We start from the raw sequence: 27,851 nt of genomic DNA, 5'->3' as shown, positions 1-27,851 counted from the left end.
AAAAAATTGATCTCGGAACTTTTTAGATAGATATATTTAATAAAATAAATAAATAAATTCATACGCTACCTCTCAATTGATATCACATTTTGATTTTTGTAATTGAACATTTAGGGGAACATATATAGCATGTACTTACATTGAAATGAATACTTTACTCTAAAGAAATTATCTTTTAAAAAGACAAAAATATTTTGTAGATATTAACTATTTTACAGTATTCTAATTTTTTTCAAACATACTGATACAGTTTTTATTATACATTTATTATAATTACATTATAATTTTTTTCTTTTATGTTACTTATCTTTTATGTTACTTATCTTATTATCATGAATTAACTTATATCATGAATCTGAATTTGATGTGTTGGTGAAATAGCTCAATCACTACTATTTGCCGTTTGTTCAAAGGCATTGTTAGGAGCAGCACGTACAATGTACGTGCGTTATTATTTTGTTAGTATAGGGGCCAATCATTACTATTATATTATATTGATTGCTTGACCCCGGATGAGATATCTTTAGTAACTTGTCGGATGTGCTGTAATTCTGATTTGATCAAACATCCGACAATTTCAGAAAATACAGTAAATATGATGGAAAATTGAACGTTAGTCACGTAAAAAATAAAAATAAAATGTCTGGTCTGCTAAAAAGTGAGCTTTTAATTTTATTTAAATTATTCAATATTTTTTATAATAATTAATTTTATATTAATTTAATGTGTCCAACGTTATGCAGAATTAAAATAAAAATTTATTTGGAGGCTTTTAATTAATAAATAATAGTTTGTTTTAGTATTTAAAAAGAATTCATTTATAACAATTTAAAGGTATTTATCATACTTAATGGTATATTAATTTTCACATTGCTCTGACACCTCTCAATCTTTGTTTTTTTTTTTTCGCAGTTTTCTTGTTGCACTCTTTATCGCGTGCGAAACCAGTGCAACAGCTGTACCAGTGTACGGCTGTGGCAGCCGTGGCTTTTCCCTACGATGCTGTAAAATGACTCCGACCACAAAGGGTTCGTTATCTCAATGACCGTTGCAAACGATGCCCACTCACGATGCTAGCTCGCTTATGTAACAGTGTCGTACGATTCTTTTATCATAGCCTGAACCCTCGAGCGCTATTTCGAATTCCAGTCCAACTATAACGGATGAACAGACGAATATCGATATTTTCACGGTTTTTGTAGTAGATGAATAATTCGCGAATATTTCTCGTTGCATTCTCGCGGTACGCCAAACTAGACAGCTTGACGCGGAAATCCGTCCGGGAGATCCGCGAAACACGAGGATGTGGCTGGACTGTAACTCCGATTACGCAAACTTACCATCGTCCCGGAATCTGATGTGATCGATCAGAGTGACGGTCCGATGTTCGTATTTGACGTAGGTATCGTAGATACTATCGAGCGTCGCAATTGCTCCGGTTGCCGCTGTGTTGACTACGTCCGACGATATTGAACAGATATGTAAATCGACATCCACACTGTAAACGAAAGCAACAACAAGATTGAAAGATATGCCGCTGCAATAATATTTCCGCGGGATGAGCGAAAAGTCGAAAGGGTGGGAGATAGTTCAATTTACACGTCGCTCTTATATAATAGTCACATTTTTTTCGAAGAAACATTCCCATCTTTTGGATTTGTTAATTGGTATTAATATCCTAACATGCAAATGCTTGAATAATTTTCGGTTTTTGTCAATATACACCATTTATATCGAGATTATAAAATCGTGGTCAATTTTACGTTCAAAGTTCAACGCGATATCCGGATTGCTTGGATTTTATGCGCATTTATTTCTTAAACTGACGATATCGTTGTCAGTGTATGCAAACATCGATGCCGATCATATTCCAGTTGAAATGTCGGATTAAAGTCAACAAAAAAAACGTTGATGCCAAAGCTTACTTATATTTGTACTCTAGATTTTAGACAGAAAAGATAAATCTAAAAAAAAAACATTTATGTTTATATATATCGTCACGTCCTGTATGTTTACCTATAGATATTTATTTTGCAAACAACTCTCTAAAACGACGTACCAATAGGTTCAAAAATATAAAGTCATCGCAGGAAATTAAACCGTTGATATACAGAGAGCAGTTCTGGCATCCAACAGCTATTTTATATGATAATATTAAAAATATTACGTTCCACAGTACTCTTCAGGTATACACAGATAAAATAATATGCAGATCTATCTGGCTAGTCGATTAAACATATTATTTAAACGTATGCCATCAGCACACGTATGCACGCATGCTCTTTTTATCTTTTAAATATTTTATCCGACGGAACAATATTTTCTACCATTAATACTACAGGACATGATACACACACCATGTATAGAAGTAGTGTTCGTAAATATCGTAAAATATTCTACGTTGCACGTTTCTACGGGTGACTAGCTTTTCAATCAATGGTTGTTTGAATAGCTATTTCCCAGGAAGAAAATATTTAGCCATCACTAAAAATATAGAATATTGTCAGTTGTAGTAAATCCTAAAGAATAAACATAAATTAATGTTAATCAACCAATCAAAAAACCAATGTAAATTTACAAAAAAACTTTTTAAAATAATCAAGCGCATAAATCATACATTTTTTATTATTAAATACAACTGTGTTTATTATTAAATACTCAGTGTGGCTAAGCAAGTAAAACGCGCGGATAAAACGCTGATGGACGTCCCACGAGCGAATTCTCTTTTTCTTTTATTTTTGTAGTATATTTTTTTTTAAATTAGTGATTAAATTAATTATCGTAGTAAGGACGATTAGGACAAACAATACATTCTTATATAATTATTGCAATTATTCGTGTACTTTTAAATCGACAATTGTAGAAAAAAAATAATTTGACATCTATGATATCCGTCGAATTTAATCGATGGAAGACCATTATTTTTGCATGTAAATGAAATCTGTTTTTAAAAAAATTCGAAAAGAAATCCTGTTTTTATAGTGATATTGCATCTGTCAAATGCGCTTGGTATCGATCAATATTTTGTTTTGAATGTTTTCTTTTTTATAACTTTTTTATAATTTATTCAAATGTATGTAAAAATTTGGGCCAATGATCGGTTTGTCAAAAAGCGGCCGAATAGGTCGGATATCGAATAGTTGCCAGATATTCGTTGTATCTATACTTTCTCGCGATATCACAATAAACAATGACGAAGTAAGAGGAGGGCAGAAGGGGCGATCCTCCCTGGGCGCCGTCTTAGCAAAGGCGCCAATTCAGCAATATATATACTTTCTCGTTACAAGCAAAAATTTGGAACGAAAGATTTGTTTGTAACAGAATATAAAAAGCTATAAATTATCTCGATTGCTCGGACGAAAGATATTTTGCTACAATAGAGATAAGTTTTTTGTTTATAATGCAGGAAATTTTGTTGCTTGTAAAAGGCAAGTATACGGGTGGATTTAATCTTTTTAAAAGATTTTAAAGGATAATTATTTACACAAATTCAAGGCAAAAACACATATGACATTTCATACGACCATTGTTAGTATAAAATGATTTATTTTTAAAGATACAAGATGTCAAAATAGAAAAAAATCTTTTTTTTTTTCCAAAAATTGTGAAAACCAATTTCGAGTTATTTCGAATTAAATCTTTATGTATGTTTCTAGGAGATTAAAATAACTCGATATTGGTTTCCAAAATTTTTGAAAAAGATGAAACTTTTTCTTTAACTTTTTCTTCGACACCTTATATTTTTGAAATTAACTCATTTTAAACATATGAAGTTTTTGTTGTCTTAAATTTGCGTAACGAATCATCCTTTAAAATTTTTTAGAGTACTTAGTCTTCATCCTGTGATATGTGTGTGTTAATTAAAAAGAACCAGACTATAAAAATTTAAATATTTACTTAATTTAAATCTGACCTCTATCTCCTTCAAAGCAGTTCCCTTCTACATATAATATATTTATATAGTAATCTGACCGCTTCTGCCATGCTTCTTATTGTCTCAAATCGATTTAAGTGAGTCTGGATATCTTTGACTGAAGTTGCAATCTTCTACGACAAACGTTTTTACGCTCAAACTGTCGCAGTAAAAGTCTATGTTTTCTATCTGCATCAACAAGAACAATTTCTGGTGCACAATCTTCTTCATGTAAAAAAAAACGATCAACATAGTCATCGCACTCTTGACTTTCTTCTCTATTCGGCGCGTCAAATTTAAATCCTTTTTGTAATTTCTTTCTGTTTCTCAAAATAAAATTAAAGTTTAAATAGCGGAAATTTTGGTATGGTCAAGAACATCTAAGCTAAATTGCAAAAAACTCTTAGCACGATTTGAGACTTCCAGAGAGTATGGTATAAAAGCAGTGGGATCGCTGTATAAATGTATAGATAAAAAAAGAAACTACTTTAAAGCAAATAGTGACCAGATTTAAATTATATAAATTTTTATAGTCTTAATCCGCTTTTTTTGAATCGACCATGTATGTATATACTTGTTTTGTCATTTTGACAATGTTTATAAAAAGTATATAGAAATAGAAAAGACATCTTATCTATTAAATATCACAGTATAATAAAATACAATAAAATAAGTGTAATCCCTTAAATTTTTATATTTATAATATATATTAATCTCTTGAGTAGCAGAATGTTTCGAATAAAATATGTTTCTAAGAGCAGAAAAAAAAGATACTTTGATTTCCCCCCCGTAAAATTTAATGTATAAGGGATGTTTTGGATTTTTTCACGCGTGACGTGTCTTGCTTAAAATATTTTACTTCTCGCGTATATTATCTTCATTAAAAGCTCCATTTACCATTATCTCAGACAAACTTTCGATATCTATCTTTTTAAACCACCGGTATATTCGGCTTACTATACGTATGCTTTTCCATTGAATGCTTTCTCTAGTAACGCACGCCGCGGCAAAGGCTCTCTAACAAAGTTAAGGTATTATTTCATTTGTGCGTTTTTGTCATACGACAAATATGTACAGATCAGAGAGGTCTTCGGATCTCTCTATCCTACATCCAATCAACAGACTTGTTGAAAAATTTGTCGTATGACAAAAACGCATAAATGAAATATCACCCTTAGATTAGGGATCGTTATAAAGCTTTTGGAGACAGTCTTGACGTACGGCGCAGCGGTCTTATATAAAGTTGATACACATTTTATTAATGAGTAATGCTCAAATAGCACGTGAAATTTTTGTGTATTTGCCATAGGTAAAAACTCTATAATTTGATACAACTCTTTCAAAATAGTCACATAGAAAAAAACGTATTTTCCAGATTTTTATCTTATCGTTTAATAACTTTCAAAGAGAATCAAATCAATTCCGAACAATTTTGATGTGTCTCCTATAAATTAGAAATAATTATAAATAATTATTTTTGTGAATGTAACATATTCGAAATAATTTAACCATCAGAAATAATATTGAAATTCCATTAGGTCACGACTGAATGGGGACAAATATCGCGGACACTATCAAGGAACTTGCAAACTGTCCAGTAACGTCTTCACGGAATTCCTCGCTCCTCCGATTATCTTCTTGAGGTTGGAGTACGTCATAGTACTCTCCTAACCCTCAGTAAATCTATCATCTAACTAGCTGAAGTGGTAGACAGCCTCTAGGCATTCCTAGTTAAATCGTTTGCTATTGAATCTCGCACCACTGATTCTCTGATAGTTACTGTCGTTTGCATCAGTTACATCGAGACTTTGCGAGAGGAAAGATTATTGATGTCAGAATTAGAATATCTATAGAGTTGAATCTGAACTCATTTAGATAGTTAACAATTTAGATGGTTACCTGTCCAATTCAAGATGGTTTTTACCAATACAAATGGTAGATTGGTGAATTTGAAAATTGAATGCATATTAATTGCAAATAAAATTTAATCAAAGTTAAAGAACGATAAAATTATCATTTGAAAATTTATATTACGAAAATATCATTTGTAATTATGTAATAAATAAATAATCTTATATTACGATGATACATTGAAATGTATGATATTTCTTTATTGAAAACTATAAAAAAATTTATGTGAAATTACAACATTTGTGAGTAATCTTGTGTTCCACTATTAAAAGCATATGTATATATTTACACATGTAAATTAAAATTAAAACTTGCAAATAAAATTATTCTTTTTTTTATAACTTTTTTTATAACAATTTGTAAAAGTAAATTTACAATTGAAGTTAAGTTTATAGAAATATTTATGTTTTACGTAATTTGTTAATATACTACATATACAATTTTAAACTTATGTTATTAAAACTTTATTTAAGCTTTCGATATTATACTAATATCGAAAATGCAAACGTATGTTTGATGTTACTACACACACATTATGTGTTATATAATGTTACAATAATTTTTATAACATTTATATAAAAAAAATTATAAAATATATTATTATGATTGTAATTATCTGTCTAATATACGTATAATATATTTAAAGATAAAAATACTAATTTTTATAAAAACATACAATTTTATAAAAACTTGCAATTTTATTCTTACTATAAATTGTAATTATTATTTATATAATTTTTCAAATTTTTTTACACTGTGAAATATTTAAGATTACCTTTAAATTTATTTTATTTTATATATTCTTTTTATCTTGTAATATATTCAACAATTACCACTTTTTTAATCTTCATAGTTGAATTTACCTTTTAACTCTCTATAGATTTAATCACTCTCCGGTGTGATTTTGAAGTTACATACTGATACTTATATCGATATTTTGTTGATTTAATCGAATGAGAAAGGAATAATCTTGACTATATATGATTGTCAATTCTTAGATTGTCAATTGTCTTCTAGATTACGGCATAAGTTAAAAGATTACGGTCAGTATAAATCCTTTAATGCTTTTGCAAAAAGTAAAAATTATTGAAACTACTGAATCCCTATTGAATCCCTATGAATTGTTAATTTGTATTTAGAGGCTAATATTTGTTGATATTTTATGTTACATAAATTTTTTTACAACCATGAAAAAAATTCAGTTGGTTCAAATTAGACGGTAGCGATTATATGAAGAAGAAACGAATGGATCATTATCAAGAACTTGATAATTGCTTATCCTCGTAATTTGATTGCCTGTTATTACTTACGGATTAAGCATGACTGGAATCTGTAGACAACATTGTTTCGAGTTTGCAAAGAGCGAAGATAGGATTACCGTAACTGTCAAAAGTTTTCCCTGAAACCGCAACTTTAGACACAGCAAGAGAATCCATATTGCAGTACATAGAAAATACTTCGGGAAATAAGCACTTCCCTTTCCTCACAAATTTATTGATTAATTCGAGTTTGTTGATAATTTAATAAATAGTTTGTAAGTTTTGTTCGCATAATTAATACGATATAAAGCAATTACGTATTACTTTTAGAATATACTTTATTGTATACAAAATAATGCCAAAATATTTTGTATGCTGAGAATTTAATTCTATTTGTTTGTTACTATAAATTCTAGAAATCATAAATTATATAATTTATCTTATATTATGTCCTATACAGTCCATAATGTTAAGAATTTTAAAAACATTCAGAGAAATTTCCCTACATCCTAAAAACGTTCTAAGGCATCGTTTGGATAAGTATATATGTATATAAGTTTAACAAAGTTACAATATTGAATTTTCTGTATAGCGATGTTTCTTGAAACATTCTTATATATTTATATTTTAGTTTATATTTGAATCATATATATTTGAAAGTCCAGTAGACGAGTGTCGATTCTATATATAAACATGTCGAAATTCGTATCTAGATATCGAGCTCGCTTCCTACGAAATATCGCGATATATTTCGACGTTCTTACGTATTTCTATATATCGTTCTCGAGATGTCCTTTTCATGTAATATCTTATGACACGGCATGAGTAAATATTGATCTTCCATTAGTTCTACCCTACAACAGCAGAAGTGTCTACTCGCTAGAGCAAGCCCATTTCCTAATTACGAACTTGTATACGGGATTCTATTAAGCAATTTACGACGAGCGTGAGCCAGTACATTGTCCGATGTTCAAAAGTGCCTGTCGTTCTTTATGAAATGAGTTATATTAATTAACTTTCTTGTTTTCTAAAAAGTAGAATTCGTGAAAATCTTCATGAAGTAAATTTTGTAAATATATATATAAAATTGATAACTTTCAATACAATATTTTTAAATTATCTTTTAGATACAAAAATAATTATCTCTATACGTATAAAAATATTGCATTTATATATCATTATTGAACACTTTGCTTAAATAAAGTTTTAATTGTTTTTATGACTTTAGAAAATTGTAATTTCAAATTTGAGAAATTTTTGCAACTTTTTGCAAAAGATTAGATAATTATATTTGGAATTAATTTACGATTGAAAGAGAGATATGTAAGCTCCTGCATTATAGAATGAATGGTTTATTCCCCAAATGATTACTCCTGAATTTAATTCTCTATACTAAGATGTTACATCTTTAGGAGCAAACGAGTCAAAGTGAACGCAATTCTAGAATTCCACAACGGAAGAAATTATATTAGTATATTTTTAATTGTTCTTCCGTCGAGAATGATAATGTGGGAGAGTGTCATTCTAAAGCGCTCTTAGCATATCGAAATCGGGCATATTAATGAGATCACGACCGGTTGAAAACTGGATGAAGATGCGGTTTCCGGATAGAAGCGAGATCCAAGCAACCTTCTATGGTTGTAAGATTCCCACAATCGTACACCAGCAAAAAACCCGATGCTGCTCTTCTGAAAAAATATCAGAGTTTGTTAAAGAAGTGCACTCGGTTGTTCTCGTTATTACGTCGTAACGAGATAGAGGACCAGCAATCGTGCACGTTGCTCCCCCTCTTTCAATTAATCCCTCGATATCTTACACCCCCTCTCGGTACCTATTCTGGGTGCACACTGGCTGCGAATTTCAATCGGCGATAATGGAGTCTGGGTCTTACCGAGAGAGAATGCTAAAGCTGTTCTATTGTTTTAAACGGATTCATTGTGACGCCAATCTACGAATGAGGTTCGCACTTCCAGGGAATTAAAGACAAGTGTAAATTGCGGTAGGTATTTTTCCATAAGTGGTAGCAATTCCGCTTTTGAAAATAGCTCCAGTTTCTATCGCGTATACGTTGAAAGTCATTCACAAATATCAATAATGGAAATTTTTAGTATTGTTGGAAGGCTCTTTGCATGAAAGAGATTAAATAATATTTTTATTTTTATTACATTATTACTTTCATTTCAACTTTATTACATTACTTTTATTACATTATTCCATTTCAATTTATTGTTAGGTCAAAAAATTTTTTAAATATGAAAAAAGAGAATGTCGATTATTTTTAATAGATTTATTCTATAATCTCACACATTAGGTTATTTTGAAAATCTTTCATTTCCAGAACTAGCACACATTCATCTTCAGTTTATGATTTTCGCTTATCTTCATGGATTGAAAGACAATTTCTGACATAGCAAACACAATCGTGAGATTGACATAAATAAACTTTACTCAATCGAGACAATTCTCGCAGTTTCTTGTTTTTCTGATATTCACAGAGACCGTTATCGTAGCCCCAGCTTCGTACATTTTGCGAATTGCAGTCGAAGTTGCATGGAAGTTAGCGGTAAACGACTGAAGTTACAGGCGACACTTCGTTAAGATCGATCGGAAAGTTCGGTCGTGACACCAAGTTAACCTGTTGGTTCGCAGTTATACATCTGGGAGCTTTTCTTCACAACCGCTGGTCCTTCTCCTATTATTCTTATTCTCCTTTTCCACCAGTCTTGTTACCTGTAACCTCCAATTCGTCGCTTTTCGCGAGTCCAATTTAAACCGTGCCGACGACAGCATCTTTTTCTACCTGACTGCCACTTTTTCTACTTTTCCGACGAAGAAACATAACAAGAAGTTTCCTCGTGTTTCGTGGAGGAAACTTACATCGTTTCTCATTAACTGTCTAACAAAAAGCACACATCTGTTATTCGTGTTATTTGCTTATAAACTTTGTGATATTTTAGATATATCGAAGACTTATAAGAAAGAAAGAGAGAGAGAGGGAGGGAGCGGAGAGAGAGAGAAAGAGAGAGAGAGAGAGAGAGAGGAATTATAATTGATAGATTTAAAAAAGTTATATTCTTGTTAATAATTTTTTGATTTAACGAAATCATTAGAAATCAAAGTTTATAAAGTAACATATATATAATAACTTTTGTTTACTCAGCACTACTATTTCAGATTGTGACGTCAAAAGCGAGAAAGCACACAATAATAATTTTGTCAATTATATTTAAATAAATTTTATTGAATAAATATTTTCCAATAAAACGACATTTGTAATTGATAAAACAAACTTATAAAATATATCGAAAACTAACTTCTTGTTTTGGGGAGAAATTAAATCCCACACATATTTATTTCTAAATATTATTACTAATTCGACATTTTATCATAACTATAAAACACATAGCTTATTTTTTATTATGTATAATTCATTCCCAGATATTATTATCATTATTATTTAACAAAATAAAAGAAGTGTTTCAGTATATTTTATAATTCTGTTTTATTACTGTGCTGTTTTATTAAAATATATTTCCATATTATATATTTCACAAGAATTTTTTACTTATTTTCTCGCTTCTGACGTCAATCTGAAATAGTGCTAAACGAATAGAAGCCTTAAGTGTCCTTTGCTAAGCAATTATTAAAGAATGAATTTAATAAGAGTGTTTTAAATTTGAATAAGATATCAATTTTAAAATGTATAAAATGTAATACTTTATATTTTTGCGGTATAATTTAGCTTTGACATTTTATACAAAAATATGTATACTATGAGTGTATTATTTTTTTTAAACTAAATATCGTAATTATGCCGTTTATATCGGAAAAAATAATTTAGTAGTCTAATGTCATGCAGAAAATTGCAACTAAGCCGCTGTTAAATTCGTATTTACATTAGCATACACAACATTAACAGTTTAGGAGTAAGCAAACTCTTTAAGTATAATGACCACTATCTATATAATGTTTCATACAAAGTTTCTGGCTTTAATAGAATGCACCGTTTCGGAGAATGGTAGCAAATCCTTTATATATTGTATAATGCAATCTTTTCTCATTCCACTGTTGCTGATACGGTTATTCCGGTACTCATCCGGGGGTGGACCGGAGCAAGGGGTAAAGAGAACGATAACCAAGGAGAAAAAAATTGTCGCTCCAAGCTCGAAGTAGAGGAAGCATTTCCATGACGTCGGAGGGTTGGGTACGGGGGTAAGAGTCGTGGCTGAGTTCCAAAGTGGGGCAGCAAATCAAGTTATCAACCACTCAGGAGGTAAGGGGCCATCAAAGAACCGTTTAATGCGATCGCGCGTAAATCAGGTCCAGGCGAGGTTGCCTGCCGTCTCCGTGTTTCGTTGAACAGCGAAATACTCTAAGACCGGGAGTGCCATCGTGTCGGTGCATCAGAGGCCATTAATTGCGGTCACGCGGTGCGCGCTTGTCCTTGAACACGAGGCGACATTAACGACCGACCGTAGAATCTATCCCTGACCACTAATTAACGCCGCCGAAATCATCGTCTAATAAAACTGCTGCACGATTAATTCGATTTTTCGCAGACGTGTTTTAAGGCGACGAATTTTGTAATATGCATTATAAATATAGGTACCTTTATTTTGAATGAAGACTTTATAGCTATGGATTATAGCTTTTTCATCTTGAACGAGTACTTAAAAATTATATTAAAAAACTCAAAATAATTAAATTTACCATTGAGAATAATCAGCCATAGTTTTGAAGAAAATAATATAATATTACTATACTTAATGTATATGTTTTATTGTAATAATGAGAAAAGACAAAATATTAAGAAAAATAAAATCAAAATGCAATCATTATTTCAATTGTTATTATTGTGTAAGCCTATTTAAATGATATTAATAATTAATAAAAAGCTTTTAGTTGTTTAATTTATTTTATTAGCAATATTATATTATCGAAACTATTTAATTTCTTTTTCAAGTCACATTTCTCAACAAAACTCTGTAAAGCGTTTAAAATTGAGGCTTTAAATGTAGATAGCGATTAAGATAGATAAAGCCGGTATTAAGCGGAGTTAAACTTTAAACGAAGTTCCTAGAATTCACGGTAGCTAAATTTAATCTGCGGTTAAGTCAAAAGTCTTCGAGCATAAGGAATCCTACGTGCAAATAATGGTTTAACGGATAAAACATTCCGATAAATCAAATCTCAAATCAAATTTTATGAAATTTTATGAAATATGTACATACTTGTATAAATTCTTTTGCGCTAACAGACATGCTTGATATTATACATCAAATTTTTCTCGGACAAAACGGATCTGCGATATATTCAAGCAGTGAAAATATTAGAAGAGTACACACCACAGCTTAAATAAACTTTTGATCTTTCGGTAGCACAAGGGTGGGAGAAGCACAAGAGAAACCATCTAGAATAATCTCAGTGGAAAAAGCAATTAAACTAAAGTTTGTCCCAACTACGAATCCATCGTGCTGATAGACGCGTTTCACCTTGGTTCGTTTCTATCGGGGATTGTCGGCAAACAGAGGGAACAGGATTTGCCGTAGCTGCAGGCTAGTTAGTTTCTTCTCGGAAACCGATCATTCCCTCGTTCCTCATCCAGCCCTCCGGACGCTACTGTACCGTTTGGCCATTGTACTTGCTGACCGATCAACTTGACGCGTTGCCTCACGCTTCGACCTCTATGAATCACTGCGAAAACGGATATCACCTCATGCAGGAATGTGAATGTACGGTTCGGCAAACAGTCGTGCATATGTGTATGTGTGTTCGCGGTGGATGGACAGTGTTCAACTGCGCGTTGGCCCGTGTTCAACCTCGATATGGCTCGAATCATCGGTGGTTGTGATAACAAATCGCGTTATCTAGATAAAGTGTGTCTTCCAGGAAATACCGGAAATAACATCGAAATAAATAAATCCCGCATTATGAATACGCAGCTTGAGAATTATCACTGTAACGCCTACTTACTTATCGGTATTTTGGCGCAGACGAAGCTAATTGTGATATTCGACAGTTTGCATGAAGTACTTTTTTAGAAGGACATATATACAGCATTTTGCAATAATTCATCTCATTAAGTATTTAATCATTTCTTGACTATTAGATATTAATATATGTATATTTTATTAAAATGTAATATCTTTTACATACACCAGCGTATAAAGCATAAAATATCATAATGGAAAAAGTTAAACTTAATTTATTTTGTTAGAAAAAAGAACATCCATCACGTAAAATAACACTTGCAACAAAATCATTTTCAGAAATAAATAGAAACAAATTGCTACTACCTTGCTGGCTGTAAATTATTATTTCTCTTGCTCAATTAACTGAAATGCACTTTTAAGAGAAGCTTTTTAAAGAAAATTATTTTAGAAGCACATAAAGCACTCCAATTTTTTTAAGTTTTGTATATTTAACTTTAATAACGTTTTTCAAATTTTGTTTTCTTGTTTTTATATTTTAACATTTTTATATTATATACATATATTTAGATGTGTGTGTGTGTGTGTGTGTGTGTGTGTGTGTGTATGTGTGTGTGAACAATTTTTTAAATACCACTTATGCAGGGCTGCAAAAAAGTAGGCAAAAAAATTTGAATTATTAATTTATTTATTTTTTTAACTTTATTTTTATGTATAAAATGTTTAGTCTAATTTATATATGCAATTATTTTCAAGCAGTACAATGTTTGTAAGTTATTGATTAACTGAGAATACTAAATCAAGTTGTGCATAAACTATATGAATATTTTATGTATTGTAAATTATGAAGTAACACAGAGAACGCAATATTTCCTATAAATCTTGAGGAGCATTAGAATTTTGTGAAAGATTAAAAAGCTTTGTTTCGTAAAACTGTAAGATAAATCTATGATATTTTTTCATCATTCGATTTTTTTACATAATTCAAACATTTTTGTTTATAATTCCATGTGAATAGAGATTGACCATGTACTGCACAATATTGAGAAATCAATACACATGACAATAGAGCATGTAAAAAAAAATTTATATTTAATAAAAAACTTTATTATTTTTTTACATGATTTGTAAAAAGTTATTTAAAAAATTGACATGGCATGTTTTTTCTAATCTCTTCAAATAGCTTCATTTAATTTTGAACTTAATCTAAAATTAAGTTTTAGATATCGAAACATATTCATCTAATAAAATTGTTCCTTTAAAAAAGTAAACTCTAAATTAAAGACAACAATAAATTATAGAAAGAATAAGTGTCTTTAAAATACTTAGATATATTGTTATTAGATATTATTATTTAGACAAAGATTTTATTCCAATTAATACAGCATTGACGAAAATTACATCAGATTAATCTATGACATATTACTTCTGTTTCATAAAAGCTGAACACATCAGCAGCGAGCATTCCTTTTTTTCTCTCGCCTTTCGCTGCTCACCTCTAAACCCTCCCCTAACGAAAAATCCGTGTGCATTATCTCACACAGCTTCATGCTGCAATAAACATTCAGTTCAGACGAGGAAACGTGGTATGGGGATGCACTATTTTCCAGGAGTTCCTGGAACAGAGCGGTTAAGCTTGTGCAACTTCCGGCAACCATGCGAGACTCACCCTTATTCAGCGAAGCTCTATGGAAAATTCGATAGCCTCCCGAAGGGAGGCGTCGATCGTTACTACGAGGACCACGTACCCTGGCTGCCACTAGAAAAAAAAGGAGCATTCGCAGGAAGCCACTCTCTATTTTTTTACGATGCCGTATTTTATTTTAAACGTAAAACTATTTATTTGCTTTATTGCGTGCCTTACAGAGAGAGCTATCACACGTCTGTATTTGTCTGTACGATGCTTTGATCAATTCTTTTTTATAAATAAAGTTATTAAATCCTGAAATTTTTTAATTTGTTTATTTAAAACAGTAATTGAATTTGATAAAGTAAAATGTTTGTAATGTCGGAAGTATTAAATTGATAGATTTAAATTAGTCTTTAATTATTCCCTGAACTTAATAATGATCTTCATCTTGTTGCTCAATTCCCTATTTTTGTCATGCACTTTTATATCATTCACGTAAAATCGTACCAACGATATCATCCAATTACACAAATTGCAGGAAAAATTATGTTCTTCGCAACCGCATGCTTCTTTAACGACGTACGTGAAACCAATGCAATCGCATTGCGATATTTTCCCGGTTCGACGCTATCCAATTTTCTTGGTATTAATTGCGAGGCGTATTGCGAGGTCGTCCTTCGGAGGTTACCCATTAAGAAGCCACGGAAAATTCGATGGCTTCGCCAAAGAGAGAAAGAGAAAGGCGAAAGTACCGCTCATTATCGTGAGAAACCCATGCAGTCATGGTAAAGTAGAATAATTCAGAGATGGAGACGACTTGCGGCTAGAGATCTTATATGAACACAAAGATATGTACTTACACACAAATTGAAACACTCGGTGCAGATACGCTACAGCAAACTGCGACAGCGTGAAGCGGATATGTATGTTGCGGCTGTACCGTCAGGATTTCACCGGTGGGACTGAGGAACTTCCTCTGTGACAGAAATTGTTCCGTTTTCGCAGAAACGCTCGAGTCACTAGAATGATGACTTCGCGATATGAGACTTGCACTGTACCGACGAGCGAGTTCGGACCAGATATTATCAAGCGAAATGAAATTCAGTGGGTTACGGTTTAGCTCGAGGTAACGATATCCCAGCCTGACGACGGAAATATATAACAGCAATCATAAGAGATGAGCTATTGGACACTACATTGTAAAAGATTTCTCTCTGCGTATCGTCGCTATATTATTATCATCGGTGTTCTAATCGCTTAATTGTTTCCATTATCTTCTAGCAAAAAACGATGATTACTTTAAGAGAATTATTAATTTATAATGAGAATTTATAATAATAAAGAAGTCTTTTAAAGAGTAATAATGCTTGTTTTTCGAAAAATAGCATCTAATCAAATACAAATTATGAAATATGAAAAATTTAGAATATTTTGTTATTCTTTTAACTGAAACACTTAACGTTGCTGGAAAAACTGGAAAATGTTATTTATATCTTTATATAGGCGGTAAATAAATAAATAAAATTTAATTGTAAATATATTTATAATAAAATGTATTTACAAATCGTATTGTTACAACTTTTTAAATTACTTAATATATTAAAAGGCAAATATACACTATTCAATCTTTGTAACAAACTACTGCACGAAGAAAACGTAATAGTATAGTTTTCTTCGCGATAAATGACATTACAGTCAAAGTACATTTTTTTACAAAAATGGACAAATTCTTGGAAGAAAGTTTGTCAAGACTTTTTACTCTAGGAGCACTAGTGATCGTCTATCTTTCCGTTTTCCTCTTCTTGCTAGTTTCGAGTGCATGTCTTTGCCAAAGGGAATCCAGAGGAAGGCCCTATCGAGTCGTCATTCGAATGCAGCGCGCGTGAGCGAGAACATCCGGTTGCAAAGACGTGCGGCGATTTCTGTGGCATCCGTAATCGACGCTATATTTTCAGCACGAGCTCAACGTGGCGATTTTTCTCCTCAAAATCGAGTTTTACACGAGAAAGTGAAATTATTATTACTACGTGGCGTTCTTGGCGAATCGTCATGCGATGCGTGGGCTTTTCAAAGAAGCTGGCCAAATTTTCATTCATGAGAAAAGTTTGATGCTGTGATCACGCGTTCGTCAATGGTATATGAAAAAGAACAAACGAATTCTATTTATGCATTAACGAACTATGTTCTAATATATTATTAATATTTTCTAAAGCTTTACTTAAAGCTAATATACAAGAAGCGTCAAATATACACACTTTAATAATTTTTATATTTTGTTCCTTATTGTACAGAGAGAAAGAGAGAAAAAGCTATAATTTTTATTTACAAAAATATTTATTTTTTTTAATAAAAAGAGATATGAAATGGATACGTTTTGAAGCGATTGAATTTAATTATTCAATCACACATAAATTGTAATGATTCATATTTATTTTGCCATTGATGACGTATTTGATGGAATTGGCACTGCATCATTTTTTCCGGAAATTCTTTAAATATTGCAATTCTAATAATAGTTGTTTGGTAAAGACAAACACATTTGCGTAATGAATTTCTAGAATAAATTTTCGAACAAATTAAATCATGAGACTTTTTTAATTATAAAGAGTTATTTATTCTAAGTTTCTATAATATCTTATTTACGAACGACATTACACAGCAATCTTTGTAAATAAAGTAACATACCGTACTTTTCGCTAATTTGACATTGAAAATAATCTAACGAGGATCAAAACAGGATTTGTCATAATCGTTTATGTAATATAGATTCAACATTATAGCAGAATTAAAATCTAGCTCTTTTATATATTTTTCGAAGCAAACGTTCAAAATATGTTTAATAAATTAAAATCATGTAATTAAAACATATAAACTAAAAAATAAAAATTTGATATGATTTTTAAACTATTTTTTTAAACTGTTTAATAAATGTTATGAAAATGTTTATAAGACATTTTATAATGTTTATTTGACGGTTTCTTTTTTATTGATTTAAAATACTATTTTTATACGAAACATTTCAACGGTTTAATAGCGTATATTTAATATTAATAATGTCTATTTTACATTTTTATACACCATAAAAACATTTTGAATAAACGTTTTTTAAATGTAAATAGTTAGCTTGGACTATTTGAATTCTAATACTTTTACTTAACATATTGTTATTATTTTACTTAAATCTAAAAGGTTTTTCTGTACTTGCATACATCGTTCTTGTCGCGATCTTGACGCGATCTTTAAAATAGACGGACTATATTTGAAAACGCATTGAGAACTATTTATATCCAAGAATAAATATATCAACAATTTCTATAGTTAAGAGTAAATATTTTCTTGATCATATATTGATGCATTATTTGCGGTGCAATTAAATTATAAAGAAAGCGGATTGATCAGTTCATGATTCAAAACAATATTTGATAGCAAAAGATTTCATTTATAAATATTTGTCATAATAAGAATACTAATAATAATAATTGGACGTATAAGTAGAATTAAAGTTCAAACATTAAATTAACTTTTATAAAGTTTGTACATCAAGTAAAAAAATTTGTTATCTTTGCACATACATTTGCTTGGACGCAATAAATGTCCAATAATCATGGTTTCAATAACGTGTAGACACGTATAAAGGCATGTTACTTGGATAATAGGATGGTTCTGCGGTTGCCCAGGGTGGATGTCTAAATGCGCATAGTCAAATGAACTGGTGGTCCATATACTGACGACTCACACGATCGTGCCGACAAACACACGGATGTGTAGCGGGAAACCAGGACATCTAACTAGAGCCGGAAGATAGAGCGTATCCTAACGATCGGTCTCGCCTGAATAATTCTCGGATAAGTTTCGTACGTGCAGGGAAAGTGAAGCCGTATTTGCATCCCTACGGTCTCATTATAGATCATATCGCGTAGGTAGGAATTTACTGGAAATAACGACGACACGTTTTGCACCCGCGATTTTCCGCGAGAATAATGTCTTTTTGTCGTGGTGCACATGTTTGTGATAATAGACAATATTGTAGACTATTATTTTCGTTTCATAAATAATGAAAAAATAGAATATATAAAGCATGAAAAATAATAATTTGCGTATAAAGCGAACTAATTTTTAAAAGTTAACGATATACTTGTTTATCGCGATAGATTATTTAATGTTCTCTTCTCTAAAAACTTTGTTTATTTATTACTACGACACGTGTTCCGGAAATTGTATTATTAGCGTTCCTTTTGACGCAAAGCATTATATTACACGAAAAAAATGCTTTGTAAACACTACTACGACAGCGCTAACGTGATGACCAGCAAGAAAACAACGTGACTTCGTGTCACAGTTCCTGACGAACAATTTGGCTCTGAGCCAGACTGACTTCCGAGACTAACGACATTGGAATATTTGTCGACCGTAATCCGTCTGACCATAAAAGACATTCATGCTGCGAAATGTTTTTAAGAGAGAAAGATGTTCCATATACTGTTCTATTTATTTTTAAAAAACAAACTGAAGCAAAATAAGAACCGGTATAATTAAAACGATATATATACATGCTATCATTACGCATAATGATATTATAAATTATGTAGGATAATATAATATCAGAGCATATGTTCGCGTGGGCTTTCATATATCAGATTGCACGCATAATTATTGGCTCATTGAATTGCGAAATATCACAGCATCTAAATATTGATCGCGGTGATTGGTTAACCGAAATCGTAGTTAAAGTAAATATTCATCATTACAATTGTTATCATTTTAAATCAGCAAAATGAAGTAATTGTTCGTTTTCACTGCGCAATTTTGTACTGTGTCCATTAAATACTTTAAAGTTAAAGTGCTATATTACTCTGAATATTGTATAAATTTATTTTTATTAGCCCGTGAAAATTAATAATACTATTTTTCTTGTCAATTTAAATTTTTTTACTTTGTCATCAATTTATTACTATCAAATAATTATTAAGATTAATATATGACAAAAATATATGAAAAAAATTCATTTCCATTGATCTCCTTTTAATATAATAGAAAGTAGCGATTTTTTATGGCAATAATGTAATATTGTCTTGTTGGTAGAGAAATCGCTACTTTCTATAAATAAATTAAAGGAGATAAACTTTTTGTCATTAATTTTAGTAATTAATCCTAATAATCAATAATTATATTGATGGTAATATATTGTTAGCAAAGCAAAAAATTTAATTTGGAAAAAAATAGTTTTAATTAATTAATCTAAGTTGTACTTTTATGTATGTGTATTGTGTATATATATATATATATATATATATATACACATAGAGTTGGCATTATTTTTCTTTGATAATTTATAATAAAAAAATTTTTAGTTAAATAAATAGTACCGTTAAAATGAATGATAATGATTCCTTGGCTACAAAACTGTTCGATGCAATTTTGATACGTATTTTTTTGTTTTACGGTATAAAGGAAAAATGACACAATCTTCAAATGTAAAATCGCAAAATTGCCGGGATAAAATCACACAGTGTTGCACCTTATGTTCAGGCTAAAATTGAAATACAAATACATTATTTTGCTCTTAAAAAATAAAGATACTTCTAAAATACATTTACTTATTGTTTTGAAGAAATGCAAAAAAGTGTAATTAAATTTGAAAAAGTGATTGCAAAAGTATCAATCTTTTTCTATATCGAAAAAGCAATTTAAACACATAAAAACTACATCGGATATGTGTACAATATATTTGCAATATATATGAACTACTCGTATACTCGTTTGCATGTGATGCATTTTTTTTATGTTATTTTGTATCGAGCATACATTTTCGAAACGCACAACATAGATCGTTACTGTTATCAGAATTCAACGAGACTAGGATGATAAATGCGGACCATGCTGCTGTAACGAAAAAAAGTGATTTGCAATAAAAAAAGAAAACAAAAACCTCCATTTCTTTATGCCAATTTTGCCGCGAGCGTTATTTTTACTTTCTTCTCTACTCACATGTAAAGAATCCACGAAAATGTAAAAGTCAACAACGAATTTGTGTTCAACACACATATTTAATACATATTTAGAACGTACCTGAAATTGTAAAAGTGTTAAAATAAAATTTTCTTGTGTAAAAGAAAATTTTCTTTGTGCCAGAAAAATTACTTTCAAATAAATACATTTATCGCTTTAAAAACTGCAATGTTGCTAATAACCTAATCAAAATTACCAACATAGCTGCATAAAATCACGTCCTCACTATCAATGGCTTCATACAATTTACTTTTCATGATTTAAGCCCGAGTGCCGACTTTGCCCGGGTCTCCCCTATTTATAAAATTAACAAGTATTTATGTAAATTTGAGGGTGAGTATAGTGTAGCAGACAACTGATCTGATATTCTAGAGATCCCAGGTTCGATCCCCAGCAGAACCGAAAAATTTTTAGACACTCGTAACTCTTCTCGGAAGGCAATGGCAAACTATCAAGTAGTATACTTACCCAGGAAATCTCCCTATCAAAAATTACCATTCGGAATCGACGTTTAAACGTAGTCCCCATATACATTGTGCACGATCAGTATACGCGCAAAGATATATGAGGGATACGCCTACGCGCTGAGATAGCGTGTGGCACTTAAAGAAGAAGAATTTATGTAAATGTAAAAGAAGCGTTTTACAATGCCGATGAACGTATAAAGTTTACATTTGTTAGTCTCACGTTTGGCGTCTCTCTATCACTCTATTATCATCTCACGAGGCAAGTTTATTTCTTTCCCTCTTCTCTTCTCGCGTCTCTTTTTACAGTATATTCACTAACAGTACATCTCTGGCTTCTCTTGTTTCAGCTGACAAAGGTATGCTACTGAAGCTCGACTTTCGAGATGAGTTCAAGCTTGAGGACAGTCCGGATTGCCGTTTCGATTTCCTCGAGGTACGTGACGGTCAGTACGGTTACTCTAATCTCCTCGGCAACTTCTGCGGCACGAATTTTCCTCCCGAGATCACGTCGAAGACGCGATACCTCTGGTTGCGATTCCACAGCGATGAGAATATCGAAGGCAAGGGATTTAAAGCTGTGTGGAACACAATACCGAGACCGACTTATCGTAAGTTTCAATCATAAAATCTCTTCCGATATTTCTTGATAAATGTTTTAATCTCTCTTTCTAAACTAATTTTGATTAAAATGTAATTGTTACATACAAGTTAATAATTTCTAAATCTTCGAATAAAGCAAGTCCAAGCAAATAAATAGAGATCTTCTAATAAAAGTTTGGACGTAAGAAAGTCATCTTTGATTGATCAGCTATATTTTAACAATTCCTGAGAGAGAAAAAGAGAGAGAGAGAGAGAGAGAGGGGGGAGAGAGAAAGAAATAGTTAAGAAAAAGATAGAACAGAATGAAAAAGAGAATGGAATAGTAAATGTGTCTTTCTCTCTTGCATAATTTTGTTAAAACTATTACTCTGCATGTACAAAACTAAGGTTCATATCCAGACTGTTATTAGAGGATCTCTTTAAATAAATAATAAAGAGTTATTAGAAAAATTATTTCAATAAATGTATAATCTATTTTATGTCTTTATGCATAATATTTATAAAATATTATGCCAGCAAATATTTTCCGAGAAAAATTGATTATTTATACAATTTTCTCGAATCACAAATTTTATTGATATCTTCCTTTCTTCGGCATGTGGCAGAAATTTATCCCTCTAACACTGATCTACTGCCAGCCAAATCTTCTCGGATGTGAGATATATCCTTTCGTCGCGTAATCGTGGATTAATTAAATCGATCGATAACATGAAATCGCATCCTAACTTTTCCGTTTCTCATACATATTTGCACGATTCTCATGTCTTTAACAACGTAAAACTTGTTACTGAAATACTTGATCCGACGCAATGATAATTGAAACGAATTTGTCTATTATTTCAATGATTCATAATGTCTTAATCGACACGATGAAAGTATAGTTGATTCCCTTTATCATGAAAATTATATATTATTCATGATAAACGCAAAAAAGTGAAAGTCTAGAAATAACCAAAAAAAAAAAAAGATTTTTAGATAAAAGTTAAAATTAATACAAATTTAATTACTGATACAAAGAATGAAAAAGTTTAATAATTTAATATTCTAAGAATATGCTTAAAATATTATTTAATATTAAATAATATTATGCGCCTATATGATATTTGTATTAATTATAACTATAATTCTTATAATTAAGTTCTTAATTAAATAGAAAAATTAAATAGAACTATTCTTAATTAAAATTATACTGAACGGGTGTAATTTCTCTCTATAATATAAAACGTGCTAAACGTTTAAAGAAAATAGAAATAACGTGACGAGCATGTGATCAGTAATTCTGGATCATATACTTCAATCGCGAATAATCAAAAATCTTCGTCGGACATCATTGTTCAGAAAATTACAAGACATGATAGAAATAGATGGTCCACGGCAGCCAGCGGCCATGCAACCGCAACCGAGGTCAAAATTAATTCATAGTCAGTTGGTAGGAGAGCGAAGGGACTGCCAGTATCCAGAATACGACCACTAGCTTCTAGCTTTAACCATGCGATCTTTAGACCGATGTATAAAGTGAACAGTAGAGACGGATGCAAGATCAAACATTGAAAATTTTATCTCGCTGTGCAGTTGATTAACTCATTCATTGAAGTTTCAATATTGGAACATCTGGTACCGTGGATGCTGTTTGTTTAATATTGTTAGGGTGTGTTCTTATTAATATACATTTTTAATTAAATTTTTAATTAAAAGGAGAATTGTTGAAATACTTCAATTACATTAAAAACTGAAACACTGTAGTTTTCATGTTTTATGAACTTCTAAATGTTAATAATTATTGAAAAAAAGGAAAAAGCGACAAATGATTTAAATATAAAAATGTCTTTTTTAATAATTATACTGGAACAAAATTGGATCTTTTTTTTGTTACATATGTGAATAGTTAGTCGATTTTTACCTGTTGAACATGAATTTGTTGATTAAAGTTGACTGATTGATCATGTTACAATTTTTGAAAAAAATGGTTGAAGAGGCAAAAAATGACGATTTTAAGGATTTTTAAGATGTAAAATTGTTGTGTTGCAAAATGATATTCTTACTGTTATTTTCTAATAATAACAGTTATAAAATATTTTCTAATAATCGTTGTGCAATATTTCTTTTGCGCTAAATAAATTTATCTAGAAAAAATGACATATCAACAATGTTTTTCATATTTTTGTGTTCATTAATACCTGATTATTTTTAATACTTTATTCGATTGATTTTAATCCCTAATTTTTATTTTTATAATTATATAAATGATTTTTTTCTCCATTTATTTATTTATAAACAGTTATTTATATTTGTCATAAGATGATTATTTTTTTTGTCAGACTCTCCTAATTTCTGGTTTTTTAATAGATTTAATTTTATATTGCTACAATTTTTTAGTGCAAAAATATAATCAGTGTCTAATCAGAGGAGGACAATTACGACACCGTAACTATTCTATCTACTAACTGAACATGTACATCGTATATATCACATATGAATTCGCGCATAGCGAAAGCACATTATGCACGTGCAGAATAGTATAATTTTCATTTATTATTTATAAATAGAAAACTGTTTAGATACTTCAATTTGACGTATAAATTAATCCAGATAGATGGAACAAACAGATCTCTTATTCTATTTTTTATCTTGTATACGAATGTATCGTTTTTTATATAATCCATATAAGTAAAATATTGTAAAGTGTTGAAATATAAAATATTATAAAAGTTATATAGTAACAAGGTAATTTTCATTACATATCGTCATCTTATGAAACTCAATAAATTTTTAAATTTTGAGTTCACTTATTTAATTAGTAATATTAAATATATTTTTTTATTATTGATTTTATTTATGATGTTGAATATATATATTATAGTAATATTAAAATGAATAGACAAATAGAAGTTTCAAATACACGAGCGTTGATGTGCGAGCTTAGGGAAAGTATAGAACTGTAATAGGTATGATTCACAGCGGGCATACCACCGGAACAAGAACCGTGCATATTTAACATAACGGGTATGGAGATGATAATTCACAGCGACCTCGTCAAAGATAGGAAGGCTCAGGCCGAGAAAGAGGGATTGCCGTTGGATTGCATGTGGATCATTCAAGTGAAAGAGGGATGGAAGGTAAAAATATTTCTTCTTCTATATTATTATGTCGCTGAATTACTGTAATATATGATATCATTGTCGAAAATTTAATATCAATGAGTTACAGCATATAAAACGTATCTTTTAATATTTTCCTACTGTCATGTAACGTTACGATCCTTATTTGATTCAAGTGTACTTTACTACGGCATTCAATCGATACAAATGTTTGTTATTGGCCTGTAACAACATGATTTCAAATGTCGTTTCGCTCAAAGTAACACGTTTTCTGAATGATTTACAATAGCTCTTTGCTGTCGTAGCGCGGAAATAACAGAGTGGTTTTATGCAAATACTTTGTCTGCGATACATCCGTTACAAAATTTACATAGCGGCTGATAACGGCATCTGCTTTAACATAGAAGAATCTTTTAGTTTCCGAAACTTTATTATTAAAATTGTTAATGAAGCTAATATATCTTCCTAACTATGTACAAAATTATCCACTTTTTTTCAAAACGCGCGACAAAACCCGAGGTGACGAAGAGCTATATTTTCACGTGTATTTCTTATAAGCCACAATATTCTCAAAAAGTTTCAGTAATGTCATAATGGCGTTTGCTGCAGTATTATTACGTACGAAGAATTCTATACACATAGTTACTTCTCGCATTCTCGTGACTTTGATGCGTCTTCTTTTTGTCGTTTATTTATTGATTTTGTCTCGTGCGTGCATTTTAATGTAGACGACGAATTCTACGCGATAGCAAAAGGATATTGTTCAATCCTTTAGAACTGACTTCAAAATATGGAACACAGATAATAGTTCTGTAAAACGTTTAATTTATGTTAATTAGAAGACATTAATTAATTTCAAGAAATGAAAATGACATATAAAAACAATGAATACTATAAATAATACTATAAGTACACATATTTTAATAAGAATAATCAAAATTTGTAGACGTACCATAAAAAAAACTTGAATTATTTAACATTTTTGCCACAAGAAGTTCATAATTGAGTGAGTTCAATAAACCCATCAGCTGCGATTAATTGCGTCACGGGAATTTTTCAAATTCGATCTCGGCTGTCCAAGAGCAGCAAACCGATGCATTGTGCATGCATTTAGGAAAATGAAAACACATGAAATTTTTCAGATTCAGCTGGTTCTAGACGTTTTCGTCCTGAAACATCCAAACGAGTGCGAGGCCAACTTTGTAGACATATTCGCAGAAAAAACGGATATATCCTCAAGGGAGAAGAAATTTTGTGGCAGTATCGCCGACACCATTGTCGTTGCGAAGAATACCGCCCACTTGAGGTTCTATGCAGAGCCGAAAGCTCTCAACAGCACCTTCGAGGCGGTGGTAACTGCTATCAGAGATAAGAAGAAATGTAAGTTTATGCTAATAATAAATGTATGTATTTAAATCAAATCGTTTTTTTCGGAACGATGTACTGCAAACAAGAGCGTAAATGAACATGCCATTAAATATCAATGTTAACATCGTCATAACGTGCACAGATGAATGTTATTCAAAATGTATTATAATAAAGTATACGGTTAAATTAAAACGTGAAATTATTATGCTAGTATTGTATTACAATCGAGTAATAATACAATCCTACATGTCTAATATGTCTACTGTGCATTTTTATATCTATCGTAAACAGTGTTATTTGATAGATTGTCTTATAATATAGGTATGTACATTTTACGTATACATTCATCATTTAATGTATAATACAATTTTACAAAAAAAGATTTATGAATCAAAGGTAAAATTTAAATTTCAAATAATAACGTAACAAAATAAGCATATTATCTATGAATAGTATGAATTAGGTTAAATGAAGATTTATAAAGTATGAATTTCCATTATGCCTTATAATTATTCATTATTGAAAGATGATATTCTCTAACTAATTACTAATTATTCGATTTCATAGAAAATCATTTGTATGAATAAATAATTTTAATTATAATAAAATAAATTATTAAGGCTAATTTCTGTTTCAATAATTATTTATCAAAATAAAATTAATATTTAAGCATTTTGCATTTTTATACAAAAGAGATAAAAACAAATTTATCGAATCAAAAATGATAAATATTGTTATTAATAAAAAAATGTACAATTCTTTTTAGAAGAAAATTCTAAAATTATCAAATACTCTAAAAATTAAGGTCACTGTTCTTGAAACATGTTTTATCATATAACCAATATTTCTGACAGTTTTCAACAATGAGATAGTGTAAGGTCAATTTGCTTTTGGCAGTTTAAACTACACGACTGAGTTATTGTTGCGGTTGCGATAACGTGGAAATTTTCTACATGGCAAAAATATCTGCTACAATTTCACAAAATTTTTTTCCCATGTGTATGTGTCTAACTCATATACTATATGGATTTTTATTTTATTGTTTTCTGAATTGCACAATCAGCAATGCGGTTATTGCGCCAACTTCTGTTTTGAATTAAACAAACCGTTAATCTCCGCAAATGAAAATCGCTCAAAAATATTTTAAATATAGCTCTATTTTTTTCATTATTAGTAATAATAGCTAACTATTTTTTAATCAATACAAATGAATTTCTGAATAGAGTACAGTTAAATAATTAATTAATACGTTTACTACATTTTAATAAGATATTTTAATTTCAACTTACACCTTTAAAATAAATTCTCGCTTTTAAAATTTATGTGCCAGTCGACAAATTTCTAAAAGGGTAAGCGGAATTGGATTATTAGAAGACAAAGACTTACACATTTTCACGTTTTAGCCTATAATTATATGTATGCCTTATTCAATAAGTATCTTACGTTAGCGAGAAGTTGGGGATAATCGTTTAAGTAAAGGAATCAAATTTCAAATTAATAGCAGCGCACTTGTCTGAATGTTAAATGAGGTGGTCCGCAGAATCGCAGTTACGTGTGCAGAATTCACACGAGTTCTAGTATGGCATGAGAAGAATTTCCGGTTTTCTACACCTGCCGCCAACGCGAAACTAATATCTTGCTCGCGACTACACTCCAACACATAGCC

At 30.6% G+C, this 27,851-nt stretch overlaps 1 protein-coding gene across 5 annotated transcripts in view; it reads left to right on the top strand.

The window, feature by feature from the left end:
• Neto (Neuropilin and tolloid-like) overlaps positions 1 to 27,851 on the top strand; it is a 137,643-nt gene that overhangs the window by 85,662 nt on the left and 24,130 nt on the right. For all 5 annotated transcript variants that reach the window (XM_011062573.2, XM_011062575.2, XM_087409863.1 and 2 more), the window contains exons 5-7: positions 21,467 to 21,727; positions 24,678 to 24,835; positions 25,960 to 26,197. In XM_011062573.2, coding sequence (XP_011060875.2) covers positions 21,467 to 21,727; positions 24,678 to 24,835; positions 25,960 to 26,197 — 657 coding nt within the window. The remainder of the gene's footprint in view (positions 1 to 21,466; positions 21,728 to 24,677; positions 24,836 to 25,959; positions 26,198 to 27,851) is intronic.

The sequence above is a fragment of the Acromyrmex echinatior genome, chromosome 9 (genome assembly GCF_024713525.1).
Source record: "Acromyrmex echinatior isolate Ae372 chromosome 9, ASM2471352v2, whole genome shotgun sequence".
Taxonomy (NCBI): domain Eukaryota; kingdom Metazoa; phylum Arthropoda; class Insecta; order Hymenoptera; family Formicidae; genus Acromyrmex; species Acromyrmex echinatior.
Note: the sequence above shows the minus strand (reverse complement) of the source record. Positions and strands in the feature narration are given on the sequence as shown.